The sequence below is a fragment of the Thunnus thynnus genome, chromosome 1 (genome assembly GCF_963924715.1).
Source record: "Thunnus thynnus chromosome 1, fThuThy2.1, whole genome shotgun sequence".
Taxonomy (NCBI): domain Eukaryota; kingdom Metazoa; phylum Chordata; class Actinopteri; order Scombriformes; family Scombridae; genus Thunnus; species Thunnus thynnus.
Genome location: NC_089517.1, coordinates 4,624,908 through 4,640,647, shown reverse-complemented (window position 1 = coordinate 4,640,647; position 15,740 = coordinate 4,624,908). Strand labels below are relative to the sequence as shown.

General features: G+C 45.5%; 1 protein-coding gene across 8 annotated transcripts in view; it reads right to left on the bottom strand.

The window, feature by feature from the left end:
- Window positions 1-15,740, bottom strand: part of herc1 (HECT and RLD domain containing E3 ubiquitin protein ligase family member 1) — a 70,739-nt gene that overhangs the window by 28,111 nt on the left and 26,888 nt on the right. For 3 of the 8 annotated variants that reach the window (XM_067601781.1, XM_067602198.1, XM_067602117.1), the window contains exons 27-51: window positions 15,467-15,685; window positions 15,202-15,322; window positions 14,764-15,001; window positions 14,490-14,662; window positions 14,197-14,352; window positions 13,996-14,102; window positions 13,592-13,702; window positions 13,327-13,497; window positions 12,935-13,174; window positions 11,904-11,987; window positions 10,642-11,216; window positions 9,242-9,887; window positions 8,344-8,617; window positions 7,957-8,167; window positions 7,660-7,826; window positions 5,869-5,985; window positions 5,323-5,608; window positions 4,638-4,759; window positions 4,306-4,532; window positions 3,624-3,892; window positions 3,257-3,309; window positions 2,932-3,132; window positions 1,885-2,059; window positions 1,127-1,394; window positions 39-252 (exon numbers count right to left, since the gene is read on the bottom strand). In XM_067601781.1, coding sequence (XP_067457882.1) covers window positions 39-252; window positions 1,127-1,394; window positions 1,885-2,059; window positions 2,932-3,132; window positions 3,257-3,309; window positions 3,624-3,892; window positions 4,306-4,532; window positions 4,638-4,759; window positions 5,323-5,608; window positions 5,869-5,985; window positions 7,660-7,826; window positions 7,957-8,167; window positions 8,344-8,617; window positions 9,242-9,887; window positions 10,642-11,216; window positions 11,904-11,987; window positions 12,935-13,174; window positions 13,327-13,497; window positions 13,592-13,702; window positions 13,996-14,102; window positions 14,197-14,352; window positions 14,490-14,662; window positions 14,764-15,001; window positions 15,202-15,322; window positions 15,467-15,685 — 5,425 coding nt within the window. The remainder of the gene's footprint in view (window positions 1-38; window positions 253-1,126; window positions 1,395-1,884; window positions 2,060-2,931; window positions 3,133-3,256; window positions 3,310-3,623; window positions 3,893-4,305; window positions 4,533-4,637; window positions 4,760-5,322; window positions 5,609-5,868; window positions 5,986-7,659; window positions 7,827-7,956; window positions 8,168-8,343; window positions 8,618-9,241; window positions 9,888-10,641; window positions 11,217-11,903; window positions 11,988-12,934; window positions 13,175-13,326; window positions 13,498-13,591; window positions 13,703-13,995; window positions 14,103-14,196; window positions 14,353-14,489; window positions 14,663-14,763; window positions 15,002-15,201; window positions 15,323-15,466; window positions 15,686-15,740) is intronic. The other 5 variants (XM_067601869.1, XM_067602363.1, XM_067601950.1 and 2 more) reach the window with 4 other exon arrangements.

Below are 15,740 nucleotides of genomic sequence, written 5' to 3'. Positions count from 1 at the left end.
CTTATTTCTATCTCCTGCACTCCTAATATTCTACAAACCTCTTTTCTCCAGATCAGCCTTGTCATGAGCAGGCCTGAGTCTGGCCCCTTTATCTGCCAGCAGGGCCACCAGAGCCTGTGTGACCACAAAATTGGGTGAGGTGACGAGCTTGTTCTCCTCGGCAACGCCGCGCAGAAAGCTGGGCAGGAACTTCCGCTGGATCGGATCGTCAACTGTGGTGAGATTCATGCCTGTGGCTGCTGAGATCAAGTTCTGGAAATGACGGAAAAATTGATTTAAGGCAGATGTGTTTGTTTTGATAAGCAAACAGCAGCGACAGTAATTAACAGGAAAAATATAAATTATACTTCTAAAAGAAAATTAGTTCACAAATGTATATTATATAAATAAAGGCCTGTTTTTAATGAGGGCCTGATTCTGTCTTCAGTTAAGATAAATGCCAGTATTTTAAAATTTAGAACTTAAAATTTTACACCCATTAATTCTTTATTGAGTTGTCCTGGACTTGATATTATTCCTTTTATCACTCGACATACAAGTATTGAAGTGTTGAAGTGGCTTTACATTGTATGATACGCATCGATGTTTCCATCACTTGGATAGAAACTGACGACCTTCTGCTTGATTACTGATCAATCCTTGTAAACAAATCATCTTAATTGTAATTTTATTTCTATATATTGTATCACAGCTTGTCACAGACCATCAATAAATGTTTTGTGTGTGTTCAGCAATTAAAGGCAACAAACAAATATGTGAGTAGCGTTGCACTGGTGTTCATTTTATATTTGAATATTAGATGATTCTTACTGGCTGTGACATTTAAGAAACGCCACATGACCTATAGTATGGAGCACAGAATCATAGGTTTCACGTTTTAAGGCAGTTCTGCACTGTTATATAACTAAAACACGACGACACAAGATACAACTGACCAGATTTGGGATAATTGCTTAAAAACAAAGATTACAGGGCATCCTGGTGGCTTTAAGACATCGGCCATCTTACTGCAACATCCCCGGGTTGCGTCCAACAGACATACTTACAGACAGATACAACAGATCTCAAAATGGAGCTATTTGGATCTGTCTTAAGAAGAGCGAGGCAGCTGAGTAACATCGTGTACCTGAGTGCACAGCTGCACCAGCAGCTTGGCGGCGTTGGGACTGTTGGAGGCCAAGCAGCCCACTGCTGTGCTGAGGTAAGCCAAACAGGAGATGGGTTTGCTCGCCTTGGCGGCCCCGCGGGGCCTTTCAGTGTGGCCGGAGCCCGCTGTAGGACTGGTGGAAAGACCGGCTCGGCCCGCTGCCGCCAAGCACATCAGCCTGACCAGAGTCCTGATGTCAGTCAAACCAAGAGACTCCAGACCTGCCGCAAGGCTGCAGCTCGAACCGCTGAGTGAGAGGGAAGGAAAGAGGAGGAGGAGGAAGAGGAGGAGGAAAGATAAATATATATTATCTAACAGATAGCTGCTTCTTTCATCTGCCTGGGATTATAACAGCTCACTTTATTCATCATTATTATGTAAGTTTTGGTGAGTCAAAGCTGCTGTATTTAGACTTTTTATGTAATTATGGCATCTTTTAAATTATCATAATGAATTACTTAATTTGTAATTAGTGTCAATTTTTTTATCCTATCATGACGGAGGGGTTGCCAGGGTCGTGAGTTTTCACCACACATTGGCTTTACATTACAAATAGCTTAATACTGTAGCTAGTGCGTTTGATGAGGCCAATGTTTCCCCTCATATAAACCTCACACAAAAAAACACAGAAAAGGAAGGAAAAAAGAAAGAAAAACTGCAGGTCATATAATCCACACACACACACGGACAGAGGGAGTGTGTAGAAATGTTCTTGCTCTTGTGTTGGTGAAGGTTACCTGACAGACAGCAGGGACAGGGCTCGCATCACCATGGTCCTGGCGAGAAGCACCTGGGCTGCAGCCGTCACCCTCCTCAGCGCCATCACTCGGTCATGTGGGTTCTGCAGGGCTGCGGCCTGCTCCCCGAGGGTCACCCTGCCTGATGAACTCTTATCCACCGAGGTCTGACAGCCTGGAAACAACCACACACTCACTTTACAGCTGTTATATAAGAATAAAGAGTTGACAGTTTAACTCATGACGGTTTCTGAAGACTGATGACGACAACTCACAGCTAATATCTGATATTAACTTTGAGCTTAATAAAGTAATATATTTCACATGCCAATACACTGAAATCTAATTGTCATAGAAACCAGGTTAAGTACATGTTTCCATCTGTTTTTATGTTTTTTTATATGCTGTTTCGTGTTGATTTAATAATGTATTGTAGGTCATTTATCTAATGACAGAGTTCAACATTACAAGACAGCATTTAGTACATCAAAACATGCACAGACACACTGTTGAAACCAGAATGTTTTTATTATAAATAGTACTGCTCAGTTAAGGAGCTGCAGCTAACAATTATTTTCCTTATTGATTAATCTGCCAGTTATTTCTCATTAATCGTTTAGTCACAATTTGCTCACAGCCCAAGATGTTATTATCAAATGTCTTGTTTTGTCCAAAAAATAGTCTAAGGCCCAAATATATTCAATTTACTACAGTATTAAAACAAGGAAAATCAGCAGTAGTTGTCTGTTTTTCTGTAGTAATAGTAATGTAACAGTTTTCTGTCGGTCAACTAATTGATTAATTGACTATCGTTGCAGTTCTATTATCATCATCACCAGTCATCAGTGAAGAACAAAGATCCAGGAGGAAAAGCTCGCAGATGTTTGGATGCCTTTGTTTTGTGTGTAACGGGCAGAAAATGACAAACAGGCATGTCACTGACAGCTTCACTCAAAAAGCTGAAGACAAAACATTAAATGGTTCCAAGGTTACTGGCCCCATGAGGTCAGAGGTGTTAAAGGGAAGACAGTGAGATCATGAACCCACCTATCTGCAGCAGGGTCTCCTCCATACTGTTGGTGGCTGTCACCATAGCTACGGAGGCTCCCAGCGGGTCGCTGTCGGGGAACTGGACAGCTTCAGGGACGATCCTGCGCTCGCTCAGACCCAGCGGGCCGGCCAAAAGCTCGAACTCCTCCTCCCCCGTCAGCTTCTCGTCTTCGTCCACATCCAGCATGTCCCAGTCCTCTGTAGCGGGACGGAAAAACACGCATGATTTAAAAACAAACACATACTTCTGTGTGTCACTGCAAGAAATATTAAATACATCACATGACATTACAAGATTACAAGGATTCATAATGCACCTTACCTTCATAGACACTGTCTTGCTTTCCCAGGAGGTCAGGAGCCTGTCCTTTATATCTGAATAACATGAACAAGTTTAAATAATAAGATAATATAAAATAGTGCAGAAATAATACAGATCACAACTACAGTATGTGACGCACCGCCCATACACAGAGGTAGGTGGCAAAAGTTATTATTAATACAGTCAGATAAAGATATATCTGTGTATATGAGCATATTCTAGATCTAGTGGTAACCTTAAGTTGCTCAACAACAAGCCATTTCCACCTCCTCTCTTTGTAAACAGCTTAGTTGTAAGAACCGTTACAGAGAGGAAACATCCATAATGCTTTCTGCTTTCCTTTCTGTCTTTCTCATGCGTTGCATACCTCTCCACAATGGGGACTTTAGCCTTGCTTTTGATGGCCAAGTACTTCTCTCTGCAGGCGCCACACAGCAGGTAGTAGGGGTTTCCGCTGCCGCACTCCCCTCCGAACCAGCCGTCCACGTAGGAGCCGTTGCTGCGGTAGCCCTGCCGGTTGGCGCTGCGGCCGCAGCCCGGGTGGCTCTTCTTCATGTGTTGATTGAAGTTGGCGACGTTGGCCTCGCACAGCTCGCACACCACCACTTCGTCTCGATCGTCTGTCTCACATACATGCTGTGAGGTGCAGAGAATCACACACGCACACACATATACATGAAGACAAACACAGACACACACACAGGACAAAGTTGTCGGGCTTTAGCAATGCAGGAAATGAATCCGTGTGATGGATTATGTTAGAAAAATGAGTTGATGGCAGCTTTGCATTAATGGATTAATTTTCCAGCCACTTATCAACATCCAGAAAAATCACCTTTCTCTTCATGCCAGTTAGATCTATGAGTGAGTGAGTGAGCTTTCAGGGGAAATGTGCTTGGACGAGTGAGAGTGTTGCATAAACCGGGTTAATGAAGCTGGGATTTCAGCGTGCACATGTGAGTTAAGTGTGAGTGAGAAGTAATGCGCAGCAGGTTAGGTAGCAGAATGGAGATGGCAGCCCTCTGGCCATAGCATAAAGTCACACACACCCATGTTGGCCAGTCCAGTACCTCCGGGATCCACATTCCCAGAATGTCGGTGTCACTGGCAAGGTCCTGTCCGAACATGGCCTCCATCGTCTCCTCGTCCAGGTCCATCTCCAGCTCCTCATCCAGGTTGAAGTCATAAAGGGCTCCAGGGTCTTGCTGCTGCTGGAGGGATGAGACCTCCCGACGTGACTGGCTGTGGTGGGCCTGCACTGAGCGGTACAGTCCGGCTTAGAGGGAGAGAGAGTGTAAAATGAAGTGAGGAAATGGGAGAGAAATATGCGCTTTGTTTAGACCAAGTTTGAAGAAAAAGTAAAAAGGTGGAATATTCTCACCAGCGCGGGCTAACAGTGTGCGTGCAGCCAGATCAAAACGATGTTTCCTACCGACAGCAGAGCGGCCTCTGAGAGGAGCGCCGCTGGAGGCTGATGCGCTGTCCTGCTCCAGACCCTCCGGACTACAAAGGTACACAAATATAGATTTTATTCATTTTTTTTATACATAGATTTTCCTAATAAACTTAGACTTGCCCTGTCTGACTTTGCACACAAGTAAAGAAAAACACATTTACCCTAAGACTAGATTCCTACATTACTATCTTCATTTAAATGCCCCTCACCCCAAGTACGACATATTCTAGTGTCTGTTCCACCAACTCAAAGGAAGGCCATTAAAATACTTCAACATCCTGCTGACGGTACTTAAAAACTATTCTGGGCTTCTCTCTTTGTTTACTCAGGTCTCTCTCCTGTTCTGCTTCCTGTAGATGAGACTTTGGATTAGATATTTATGTTGCTTTGCTAATGTTTACTTGCTACCAAATGTCAAACCTTCCCACAGAGCCAGAACCAAAGCATCACGTTTTACTGAACATATTGTAAGAACTATTTGAACATCTAAGTCTATACTTTGCTCATGTATAATACCAGTAAATTAAGTTACTGGTAGTGAAACTGTGATTGTACTCATCTTATTTAAGGTTAGGATAATGTATAAACTATTTGAGAGCTCCTACTCTACCTCTCACTGAAGCCTTCCTCCATTTCTGAAGCGTCAGCGCTGGCGATGTCTCCGGGTGAGCACAGATACGAGCTCCTGTCCAGAGATTTGCCTCCAGCGGACGCCGTCGCACCCGGACAGGACGAGTCAGATCCATCGCCGCCGACGCCGACGCCGCTGCCGACGCCGCTGCCAACTCCGCTGCCTCTGGTGTGAGGCTCGTCGTGCTCATCCTCTGTACCTGGATGCTCTATCATCCACATGGCGAGCACCGTGATGTTCTGAGCGTCTGCTTCTCCTCGAGCGCCTGGGGATAAGCAGGAATACACATCAGACCCCTTCAATGAAGATACCACTCATAGTCATATAAAACATTTCTTTGGGGAATAATGACATCCACCTACTGTGTTTATTACGCACAAATTTCATGCTACAATCACGTAAACTCACCGTATATCCCGTACTTTTTCCAAATTTGATGAGAATAAGAATTAAGCTCAAATACACAGCATTAAAAGAAGCATCTAGGCAAGAACAATCCAGGCAAGCGGCTTGAGAAAGACTGACCAGTTGCCTCCAGAGCTTTGGTGATCTGGCGCAGGGAGAAGCCCATCTCCAGCAGGGGCACAGCGATGGCGGGAGGAGGGGGAGACGTTGACAGCCTGCTGCTGGGGTCTGACAGAGCTGCAGCAAAGATCAACCACTGTGAGTGAAATCTGGCACGTATGTTTGAACATGCCGCTAAAAGCATTTAGAAATATGTTGAGGTTTGTGTGTATCACTGTAAAAAAAAAAAGGAATATATAACGTAATATTATAAAGTGATTTTTCTAATCTATGCCGTCTGTTGTCCCATACGAAGAAAAATGGACAAGATAACTCATATTATTGTGGCTGCTGCATTGCTTCCTGAATTGTATTATAGTGGAGGCGTCTCCACAAATGTAAGAAGAAATTACTACATTTTTATGAAATATATATTGAGCTTTGGGGGAAAACGAGCAGAAGTGCAAATTCACACAGTAAAGGCCATGTATCAAAGGACTGACTCATTGTAATATCTCAAGTAAAAACACCAAACATTCCCTCGCCTCTTGATTTTGAGAATTTCTCGTGTTTTTCTTTTGTGTGTATGATGAAAAATACAATTATTTTTTAGTTTCTGACAGTTAATCAGACTGAACAAGCTATTTAAAGATATTAATGTGGGGTTTAGGAGATTACAAAAGACAATTTTTACTGTTTTCTAACATTTTTAGGGTTAGGGTTAGGATTAGGGCGTTGGGTTAGGCCGTTAGGGCGTCAGGGTCAGGGCGTCATGGCGTTAGGGTTAGCACGTTAGGGTTAGGGCGTCAGGGCGTTAGGGTTAGCGCGTTAGGGTTAGGGCGTTAGGGTTAAGGCGTCAGGGCATTAGGGTTAGGGTTAGTGCGCCAGGGCATTAGGGTCAGGGCGTTAGGGTTAGTGCGCCAGGGCGTTAGGGTCAGGGCATTGGGTTAGGGCGTCAGGGCGTTAGGGTTAGGGTTAGGGCATCAGGATTAGCGTGTTAGGGCGTCAGGGTTAGGGCGTTAGGGTTAAGGTTAGCGCGTGTTAGGGTGGGTGTTGGGTTAGGGCGTTAGGGAGTCAGGGTTAGGGCGTCAGGGCATTAGGGTTAGTGCGCCAGGGCGTTAGGGTCAGGGCGTTAGGGTTAGGGTTAAGGCGTCAGGGCGTTAGGGTTAGGGCGTCAGGATTAGCGCGTTAGGGTTAGGGCGTTAGGGTTAGGATGTCAGGGCATTAGGGTTAGCACGTTAGGGTTAAGGCGTCAGGGCGTCAGGGCGTTAGGATGTTAGGGTTAGGATGTCAGGGCATCAGGGTTAGCGCGTTAAGGTTAGGGCGTTAGGGTTAGGGTTAAGGCGTCAGGGCGTTAGGGTTAGGGTTAAGGCGTCAGGGCGTTAGGGTTAGGGCGTCAGGATTAGCGTGTTAGGGTTAGGGCGTTAGGGTTAGGATGTCAGGGCATTAGGGTTAGCACGTTAGGGTTAAGGCGTCAGGGCGTTAGGATGTTAGGGTTAGGATGTCAGGGCATCAGGGTTAGCGCGTTAAGGTTAGGGCGTTAGGGTTAGGGTTAGTGCGCCAGGGCATTAGGGTTAGGGCGTCAGGATTAGCGCGTTAGGGTTAGGGCGTTAGGGTTAGTGCGCCAGGGCATTAGGGTTAGGTCAAATGATTAATTGAGAAAATAACTGACAGATTAATGAAAATAATCGTTAGCTGCAGACCTACATCAGACAAGTGAACAAGCTTAAAACTACTTAATTTCCTTGGCTTTCATGTCTTTTCACCAGCACAACAGCGGTATTTACGTGCATATCAGTGCGGCATACTTACAGGTACCTGTTCTGTTCTGTGGTCTGGTGGGCTGGGAGTCGGGGGAGGTGAGGCTCTGCCTGCGGCCGACCTCGTCTGAAGGAGATGTTGGCAGAGACGAAACCGGAGGCGTCTGGGCTCGACGGGTGGGAACCAAGGTGGTGGTCGGGTAGCTGGAGAACATTTGCCTGTCACAACACAGAGAGGGGTCAAAATAATCATCTCAATTTAATCAAAAAAAACACAAGGCTGATCGTTAACGCCGACTGTGTGTGTGTGTGTGTGACTGACAATATGTGCGGCCATCTGTTTTCTGACCTGAGGAGGCTGAGAGGCATGACCCCTGGCGACTCCGAGGCAGGGACGGTCTCTGTGTCGGTGACAGGTGTGGTAGCGGTGGTGGTGTCCTCCAGCGAGGAGCTCATGAAGGAAGTGGTGCTGGAGGCGGAGGGGCTGGTGGTGACTGGGGTTTGTGCCAACTGCTCTCCCTCTGTGCCTTCCCCCTCACCCTCTGGTTCACTTCTCACTCCTAAGAGGGATCAAAAGACAGACTAAGCTGACGAAATGCCGTTTTATCTACAGCATATTGATATAATAGTGATCTTTCTGTAGTTAAGCAGTAATAATGATCAGTGTAGCGCTGAAACAATCAGGCTACTGTCAACTGAATTTATAAAAGCAGATCAAATCTCTGTATTTTCTCACCAGGCTTGGCTTTTCCCCCACTGGGTTCCTCCAGCAGTCCGTTGACGACTAGTTTGTAGATCATGGCCTGCGCCCTCTCCAGGTCTGCCAGGCCTAAGGCCCGCTTGATGGGGGAGCGCATCACCGCACGCTTCACCATATGGCGCATTAGAAACTGAAGCGCCGCCCGCATCTCCACCTCCTCTTGGCACACTGGCGAGGTGGCAGCTGTGCTCCCACTGGTGCTGGCATTTAGATCAGCGTTGTGCCCGCTGGGTGCTGCTTCCGGTAACACCTTGATGTTAGAAGAGAGAATGATTTATCATACAGTAAATGTGACAATATGTGACCTGAATGTGGAGCTTTCATTCACATCAGCCAGCCTTTTTGTACACAGATGTCCTCACTATTTAATTTATATAAAAAGTAACATATAAAACTACGATAGGAAGGTGAAAAACAATCACTTTTCATAAAGGAATAGTTTGACATTTTGAGAAATACTCTTTTTGTTGTCCAGAGTTAGATGAGAAGATCAATATCACTCTCACAGGCTCAGAGAGACTCATTTAACTCCAGAAATAGTCCTGAACATAACTTCAAGTAAAATCACAAATTATACGGATTAAACAAAACATTTTAATAAGAAAACTTCAGAGGTGCTAGTAGACGGACTAGCTGTTTCCACTTGTTTCCAGTTTTTATGCTAAGCTAAGCTAACCGGCTGCTGGCAGTGGCTTAACATTTATTTAATGAGATCGGTATCAATTTTCAATTCAAATTAAAATAGAAAGAGAAAAAGGAATTCGAATAATTCCCAAAATGCTGAACTATTCCTTTAAAAGTGTCATCATCCAACTGGAGAACATGTCGGTGTTTAAACTGGTTTTGTGTGAGTAAACCTAGAAAGCTTCAGTACCTTCGGTATCAGGAGCAGCTCAGCGTACTTGCTGCAGCTAAGCAGCGCGCTGAGGGTCTTCATGGCTCCCAGGTAGAGGTAGGACAGCTGCACGGCGTGGATCTCTGATTGGGTGGCGACAGAGGCAGACGTGGGCTCGTGGTTGCGGGAGCCGTGCTCGTGGCCCTTCTTCCTGTTCCCCTCGGCGGGAGTGTGAGGAGCTGCGGAGAAAAGGGTCTCGCTCCCACCTACCCCACCGCCGACCACAGAGGAGATCTCACTCTCTGACTTTGAGTTGGGCGCCACGTGTGCTTTGACCTCATCCAGGCTGTGGGACACACGCAGGTCAGAGGTCGTGGTATTCGGAGCTGCTCCAGACGAGGCTCCGACGTTATCCTTCGGTTCGTTGCGGTTGTGCCCCTCGTTGTCCGCCTTGTCATCGTTACCGGTCGGCTCGTGCCCGGTTGAGGCCGCGTTGCGATGCTTCTTGTCGTGGCGACGCGCGCTGAGCTTAGCGGCGGTTTCCTCGTGGATGCTGGTAAGGTAGGTGAGATCCAACAGCAGCGAGGCGGTGAGGCCGCGGAAACGCGCCACGTCGAAGGGCAGCGGCTCACAGGGTTCCAGGTTGTATAGCGGAGTGTCACTAGGTGACCAGAAAGTTGGGAAGCTTTAATAGAAGGGAGTGGAGAGTGAAAAGAGACAAGGGAAGGAAACACAAAGTGAGGGAAAGGGCAGGAGAGAAAGAGCACGGCATGCATGACGAGAGACAAAAAAAAAAAAAAAAAAATAGGAATGTGTGGGTATAGCACAAAACCATGCCGAGTGAGGATTTATCGGGCCGTGCAAAAGAGTAATGGATTAATAATGATGCAAAAGGGCAAGTCAGTAACAGATGTGAAAGCAGCAAATTAGAGCGAAGGGAAAAAAAAACGGAGGAAGTGATAAAAGCAAGAGGCTAATGCAGAGTGTGTCAAGAGGAATGTGAATATACAGGCAGAAACATTCAGAAATCACATTCAACTCCATCTGTGTTTCTAAACGCATTTCATCAGCCATGTGGTCATACCGCTGATGACCGTATGCCTACACGGAAGCACACTTCATATTAGTAACCAGAACAGAACATCATGCATAGCACTGCTGCTGGACCCATATTCATGTGATCTTACTGTTGAGGAATAACAACAGCTTTCTTTTCCCCTCCATTAAAAAAAGTTATTTGAAAGTATACAAGCATATTTTTTTTACCCAACAGCAGTGACAGTCAAGATCTTGGCTGATATTAGTAAAATCAAAATAAATTTACTTGCTGACAGTTTAAAATATCTACAAAAATATACCAGTAAATAAGAAATATAACAACATATCCTCTAAAAAAGTCAAAGAAAAGAGGCCACAGCAAAACTTTTTTCCCGCAGTACCTGATGGTGATCTCCGCCTCGTCCCACTGCACCTTCGCCGAGGTGCTGCCTTCCTTCACCACGCCCAGCAGAGTAGCATGCCGCCCGGTCTGCTTGTGCACGCACCGCCCGCCGACACGGAGTCCCGCGTCCGCCCCGCCGATCACCGCCAGGACCGGCCACACCTCTGTGCAGAGCGTTCTCAGGTGGTGCTCCGACAGCTCCCCCAAACCGTGCTGCCGTCCGTGGCGTCCTCTCTCCTCGTCCGTCCTCGTGGGGGTTTCTTGGCTTTCCCGCTGGGCGTCGTGCTCCTCGCGGCTCTGCACCGAGCGGCTCTTTTTCAGCCTCTGACCACCGCCGCCGCCGCCGCCGCCGCCGCTAGACGCGCCGGCCGGCTCTCTGAAGCAAGGCTTGATCTTGTGAAGCCGTTCGACCATGGTCTTGTTGATACGTTGAGTCCAGTGATCCGTGCGGTGTAAGATCCGGATCAGCTGTGTGGTGGCCTCGGCCAGCACGGTGGCCATGGGGCTGCAAACCGGGTCTCCGGGTAGGAGGTCTCGAGGTGTTCCCCGCATCTGCATGTCACAGATCTTAACCTGGAGACATTCAAACATTATCAGAATATAGATTCATGATATAAGCAAACATCCTGTAAACAAGTAAACAACATTAAACTTAGTAAAATAGAAAACATGGAAAGATATTCCTTATTAGCGATAACAAAGCCTTTATAATACTGAGATAAAGTCAGCGTTACCACACTAGACAGACATAAAAACACTTCCTCGCTCTCATCTCTGGTATTTCTGACTTGAGAGTAAAATGTGCTGCTCAGCCTTCATCACTCAGCAAATAAAAGTCTGGAGGAGGAAGGTGTGTTTTTTTTAAGTATTGTTACTGTTCTTCACTGTATTTACAGCATAAGCAACAATACACATTAATCATTATTGACATTTTAAAAACAGCAATGTAAATGTGCTGAGATTAGCTTAAAAAGTTAATTTGCTCCTGTAGTCCCGAGTGTTTTATCAAAGTGTTCGTTCCAGAGAGAAAGCATGAAAATAAGTAACTGCTGAGTCACTGCTGTTTATATACAATCCAATTAATTCTCCAGAGATACTCTTTAATATGGTAATTTTCTGCTCATCAACAGAAATCTCACTTGCGGTAAAGAAAGTATAAACAATTAAAAGTGAAATAAAATGCCAGAAGAAGTGCAGTGACTCCTCATGTTGCTCTTATGCAAAGTCTGAACAGGCAGCTGAACATTTATGTCGTCTCACCTTCTCTCCTGGGTTGCTGCTGTAGAACATCACACAGGGATATAACTCTGTTGCATCAACGTCCTCAAAGGCTAACTTGGGCTCCTGTGGAGTCACAGAAAAAAACAAAAAAAGAAGCTTTTTGTACCGTTTCTTTCATGGATCGTCTCTGTTCTTTCATTTGGTGTATTTGAATAATAAAGGTTAGATTGAAATTTGAAATCTCACTGAATCAGTCAAAGATATTGTGTGTGTATGAGTGTAACCTGCAGGTGATTTTCAGATGGTGTTGGGTGATGATGAGTATGAATAATAATAATAATAATAATAATAATAATAATGATAATAATAAGCTTTATTTATAAAGCACCTTTCATGACATAAAATGCAGCTCAAAGTGCTTCACAAAAGAAATATAAAACATATATACACATATACATATGCACATACACATGGATACATACACACACATATACACACACACACACACACACACACACACACACACACACACACACACATATATATATACATATATACACACATACATATATGTATGCATACATTCATTCACATACATACACATTAAAATGGGATAAATATCAGTTAAGACAGTAAAAGAGTAAAAGACAAAATTCTAGAAAAGGGATAAAATCATAGAAATCATAGTAAAACTAAATGAATTAAAGGTCATAGAAGTTGGTTTTGAGTTGCTTCTTAAAACTGTCAGCTGAGGTTTCCTGTCTAGTATGAAGGGGGGAAATGATAAAAGAGAAGAAGAGAAGTGGCTGAATACAACCAACACAAGACTAATACTGAGTGTTTGCAGCAGGTTAGTGGAGGGAGTTTCTTAAAAATACCTATTTCTTTTCATTAAAGAATATACATTATGTACATATATACTAGAGCTGCAACGATAAGTCGATTAATCCATCATCAGAAAATTAATCGGCAACTATTTTGATAATCAATTACTCGTTTTGAGTCATTTTTTATTGATAGTAAGCTGAATATCTTTGGCTTGTTATGTGACGTGGAGCTGTCTCTCTCACCTCTCCGTTCTTGCCAAAGGAAATGGTTCTGGCCTCCATGTCCAGGACGCAGGTGATGAAGTCTCCCTGAGTAAAGCTGCTTAGCGTCAGCGTTTGCTCCCCGTTGTGATAGAGGTTGCCGCTGTACGCTCGGTATAACCACATGTCTGACGTGGTGCGGTGGTTGAAGTCGTGCACGGGCCATCGTGAAACGCCCACGCATGTGCCTTCATTGCCTCGGTTCTCCTTCACGATGTAAAACTACCAGGACGATAAAACGTGAAATGAATCAAAACCTTTGAGTAAAACACTTTCTCATCAATTAATGCTCATTAATGCAATTAATTCAGCTGTTTTGATTATCCTCAGTCGAGTTTACAAGACTAGATTATCCTTTTCTTTGTGCCACTTACCTTCCACTGGTAGCATCCAGAGGAGATACCAGTGGAGGCCAGGCCGTAGCCTTTACCCCCACTGCCATGCGTCAGCCCCTGGCCATTTTCCACCACACAGCACTGAGCCTTCTCCGGGTCAAAGGACACTTCCTGGATGGGAAGGTTCTCGTCCTCCTCCTCTGCCTCTCCCTATATGGATTAAAGAAACGGGTCAGTCCCTCAAACCAATAATGACGTGAAAGACTTGTGAGCGGGAGAGAAGAGTTGTCGGTCGGTTGCACACCTGGAGTTTGAGTTCCTGGACTTTTTCTTTAATCTGGTTCGAGTGTTTGGCTTGAGCGATGGGAGCTTCCCACATGCAGTCAGACAACAGAGAGAAGAGCCGCTCAACCACCTGGAAGAAAGCAAATTATATTAGCCATAAAAGCAAATTATTAGTCAGAAAAATCCTGTGAAAAGACTAAAACCAACAATGTGTTAATGTGTCTCTCAGCCCAATCTTTTAAAACAGCTCACAAATACTTTAATACTTTCATTTTTAAAAAGGTTCAGTAATTTACTCAGACAGCTGGTCACTGTAGTTATAACAAACAGGAGTAAATAGTGTATCTAGGCTTCTGTTTGTTTGTTTTTTAAAAGGGGAACGCCGCCCTTTAAGACTTGTAAACATCAAACTAACTGGCATACCTGTGTCATTTGGTCATCCTCCATATTGGCCTCGCAGGCAGGCAGCACAGCCTCCAGAACATGAAGAGCCAGAAGACGAGTTCTCAGGTTTCCCACCAGAGGGACCCCTAGAGCCGACAGCAATGAAGTGTGAGGGGCTCATCTGTGTTTTCCTTTGTTAACAGATTTATCTGTGTTGTGTTACATAAACTGGTTGGTTACCTGAGCAGCATTTCTGTGCAGCGATATTGAGCAGCACTTCAGTCCATTTAGGGGAGGCCATCTTGGACTGGATGGCCTTGGAAGACACCACTCTCCTTAAGAAGACCAGGAAGTCTCCGAGGTGCAGCTCAGCCGTGTGCTGCTTACGAAGCAAAGCTGAAACAACAAAACAAAACTGGTTCCTGATCTTACAAACAACTGTGCATTTGTCTACTTCTCAAATTATTGTTCAGGTTCTTGTTGGGGGGAAAAAAAGCACAGGGGAAGTTCAAAAAGGTGTTTTCCATCATCACCTCTGAGGTCTTTCTTTTCAGAGTCTGCACCGTCCTCGTGTTTGTTGTCCTCTTGGTCTTTCCCAGCAGACAGAAGACTAACTCCGGCCTGAGACAGCAGATTCTTCAGCTGACTGCAGAGCAGGTCCAGCAGAGATTGGACAACTTTGGGGCTCAGCTTGTCAGCGTATGTGCTGCAAAAGCCAAAGGAGAAACACAGCTGTTAAAGTCATCTTTTCTTTCATGCCTACTCCATCTCTCTCTCTATAGTTTTAAACCCTCCTAAATCCCCTACCCGGTGCTGATGGCCAGTATCTGCAGGAGCCGTGTGGAGGCCACCTTCAGGGCGGTGCTGAGCTGGGACACTCCGGGTTTCTGTAGCAGCTGGAGGGGTTGCCCCAGCATGGTCTCTGTGCCGCAGAGCTGGGAGAGCACGTTGAGCAGCCCGCTGGAGATGGCCAGGGAGACGTCCACCGGCTGGTAGCGAACGCTCAGTGCAAACACGGTCACCAGCAGGAGGCGCTGCTGGGCTTCTAGGATGGAGAGAAGAAACCAGAAGATTTGAGAAATGTGTTTTGCTCAATCGATCGTCTTCTCGTACACACACACAAGTAAAATGAAATCCAAAGTTCTTCCACTTGTAGATGAAGCTGCAAACTGAAAATTTAGAGTTAATGTCAGTGGATTTTGTGTCTATGCACTACTGTGGATGTTCAGGAGGAGTCTTTGTTACCGATGTGGTGCTTGTTTGCCTGCAGCGCTCTCTCCAGTGTGACAGACAGTTGCTGGTAGATCTTATGAACAGCTGTCTGGATTTCCATCTGGAGGCTCCTCTTCGCTGCTTTTACACCATCCTGCAAGAAAAACACACACAGATATGTTAAAACACAGGTAGAGAGCACAGTAATATGATTATTCTCGTGCCATCTGACCTGACTGAAAACGTATTAATCTAGAAAACCCACAGATGGAAGTACGTGTTGATACCAGCCTCATACCTGATAATGATGCAGCTGCACACTCTCCCTCTTCAGCCCTCCGGTGCCCACGGTGCCGAGGCCGAAACAACCTGCAAGGAACTGCAACCTGACGGAGGTGAGCAGGGACGAGGACTGGAAGGCACCGCTGGACCGATCTGCGTTCCCGGGCTGGCTGCCCCCCTTCTCCTCCATGCCAGAGATCAGCACCACAATCTGGTGAAGCGCTTCCAACCGCAGCTGTAGAGGTACAAAACATCCCTGCTGGTCAAGTCGTTCTAACAGGTGAACCTCT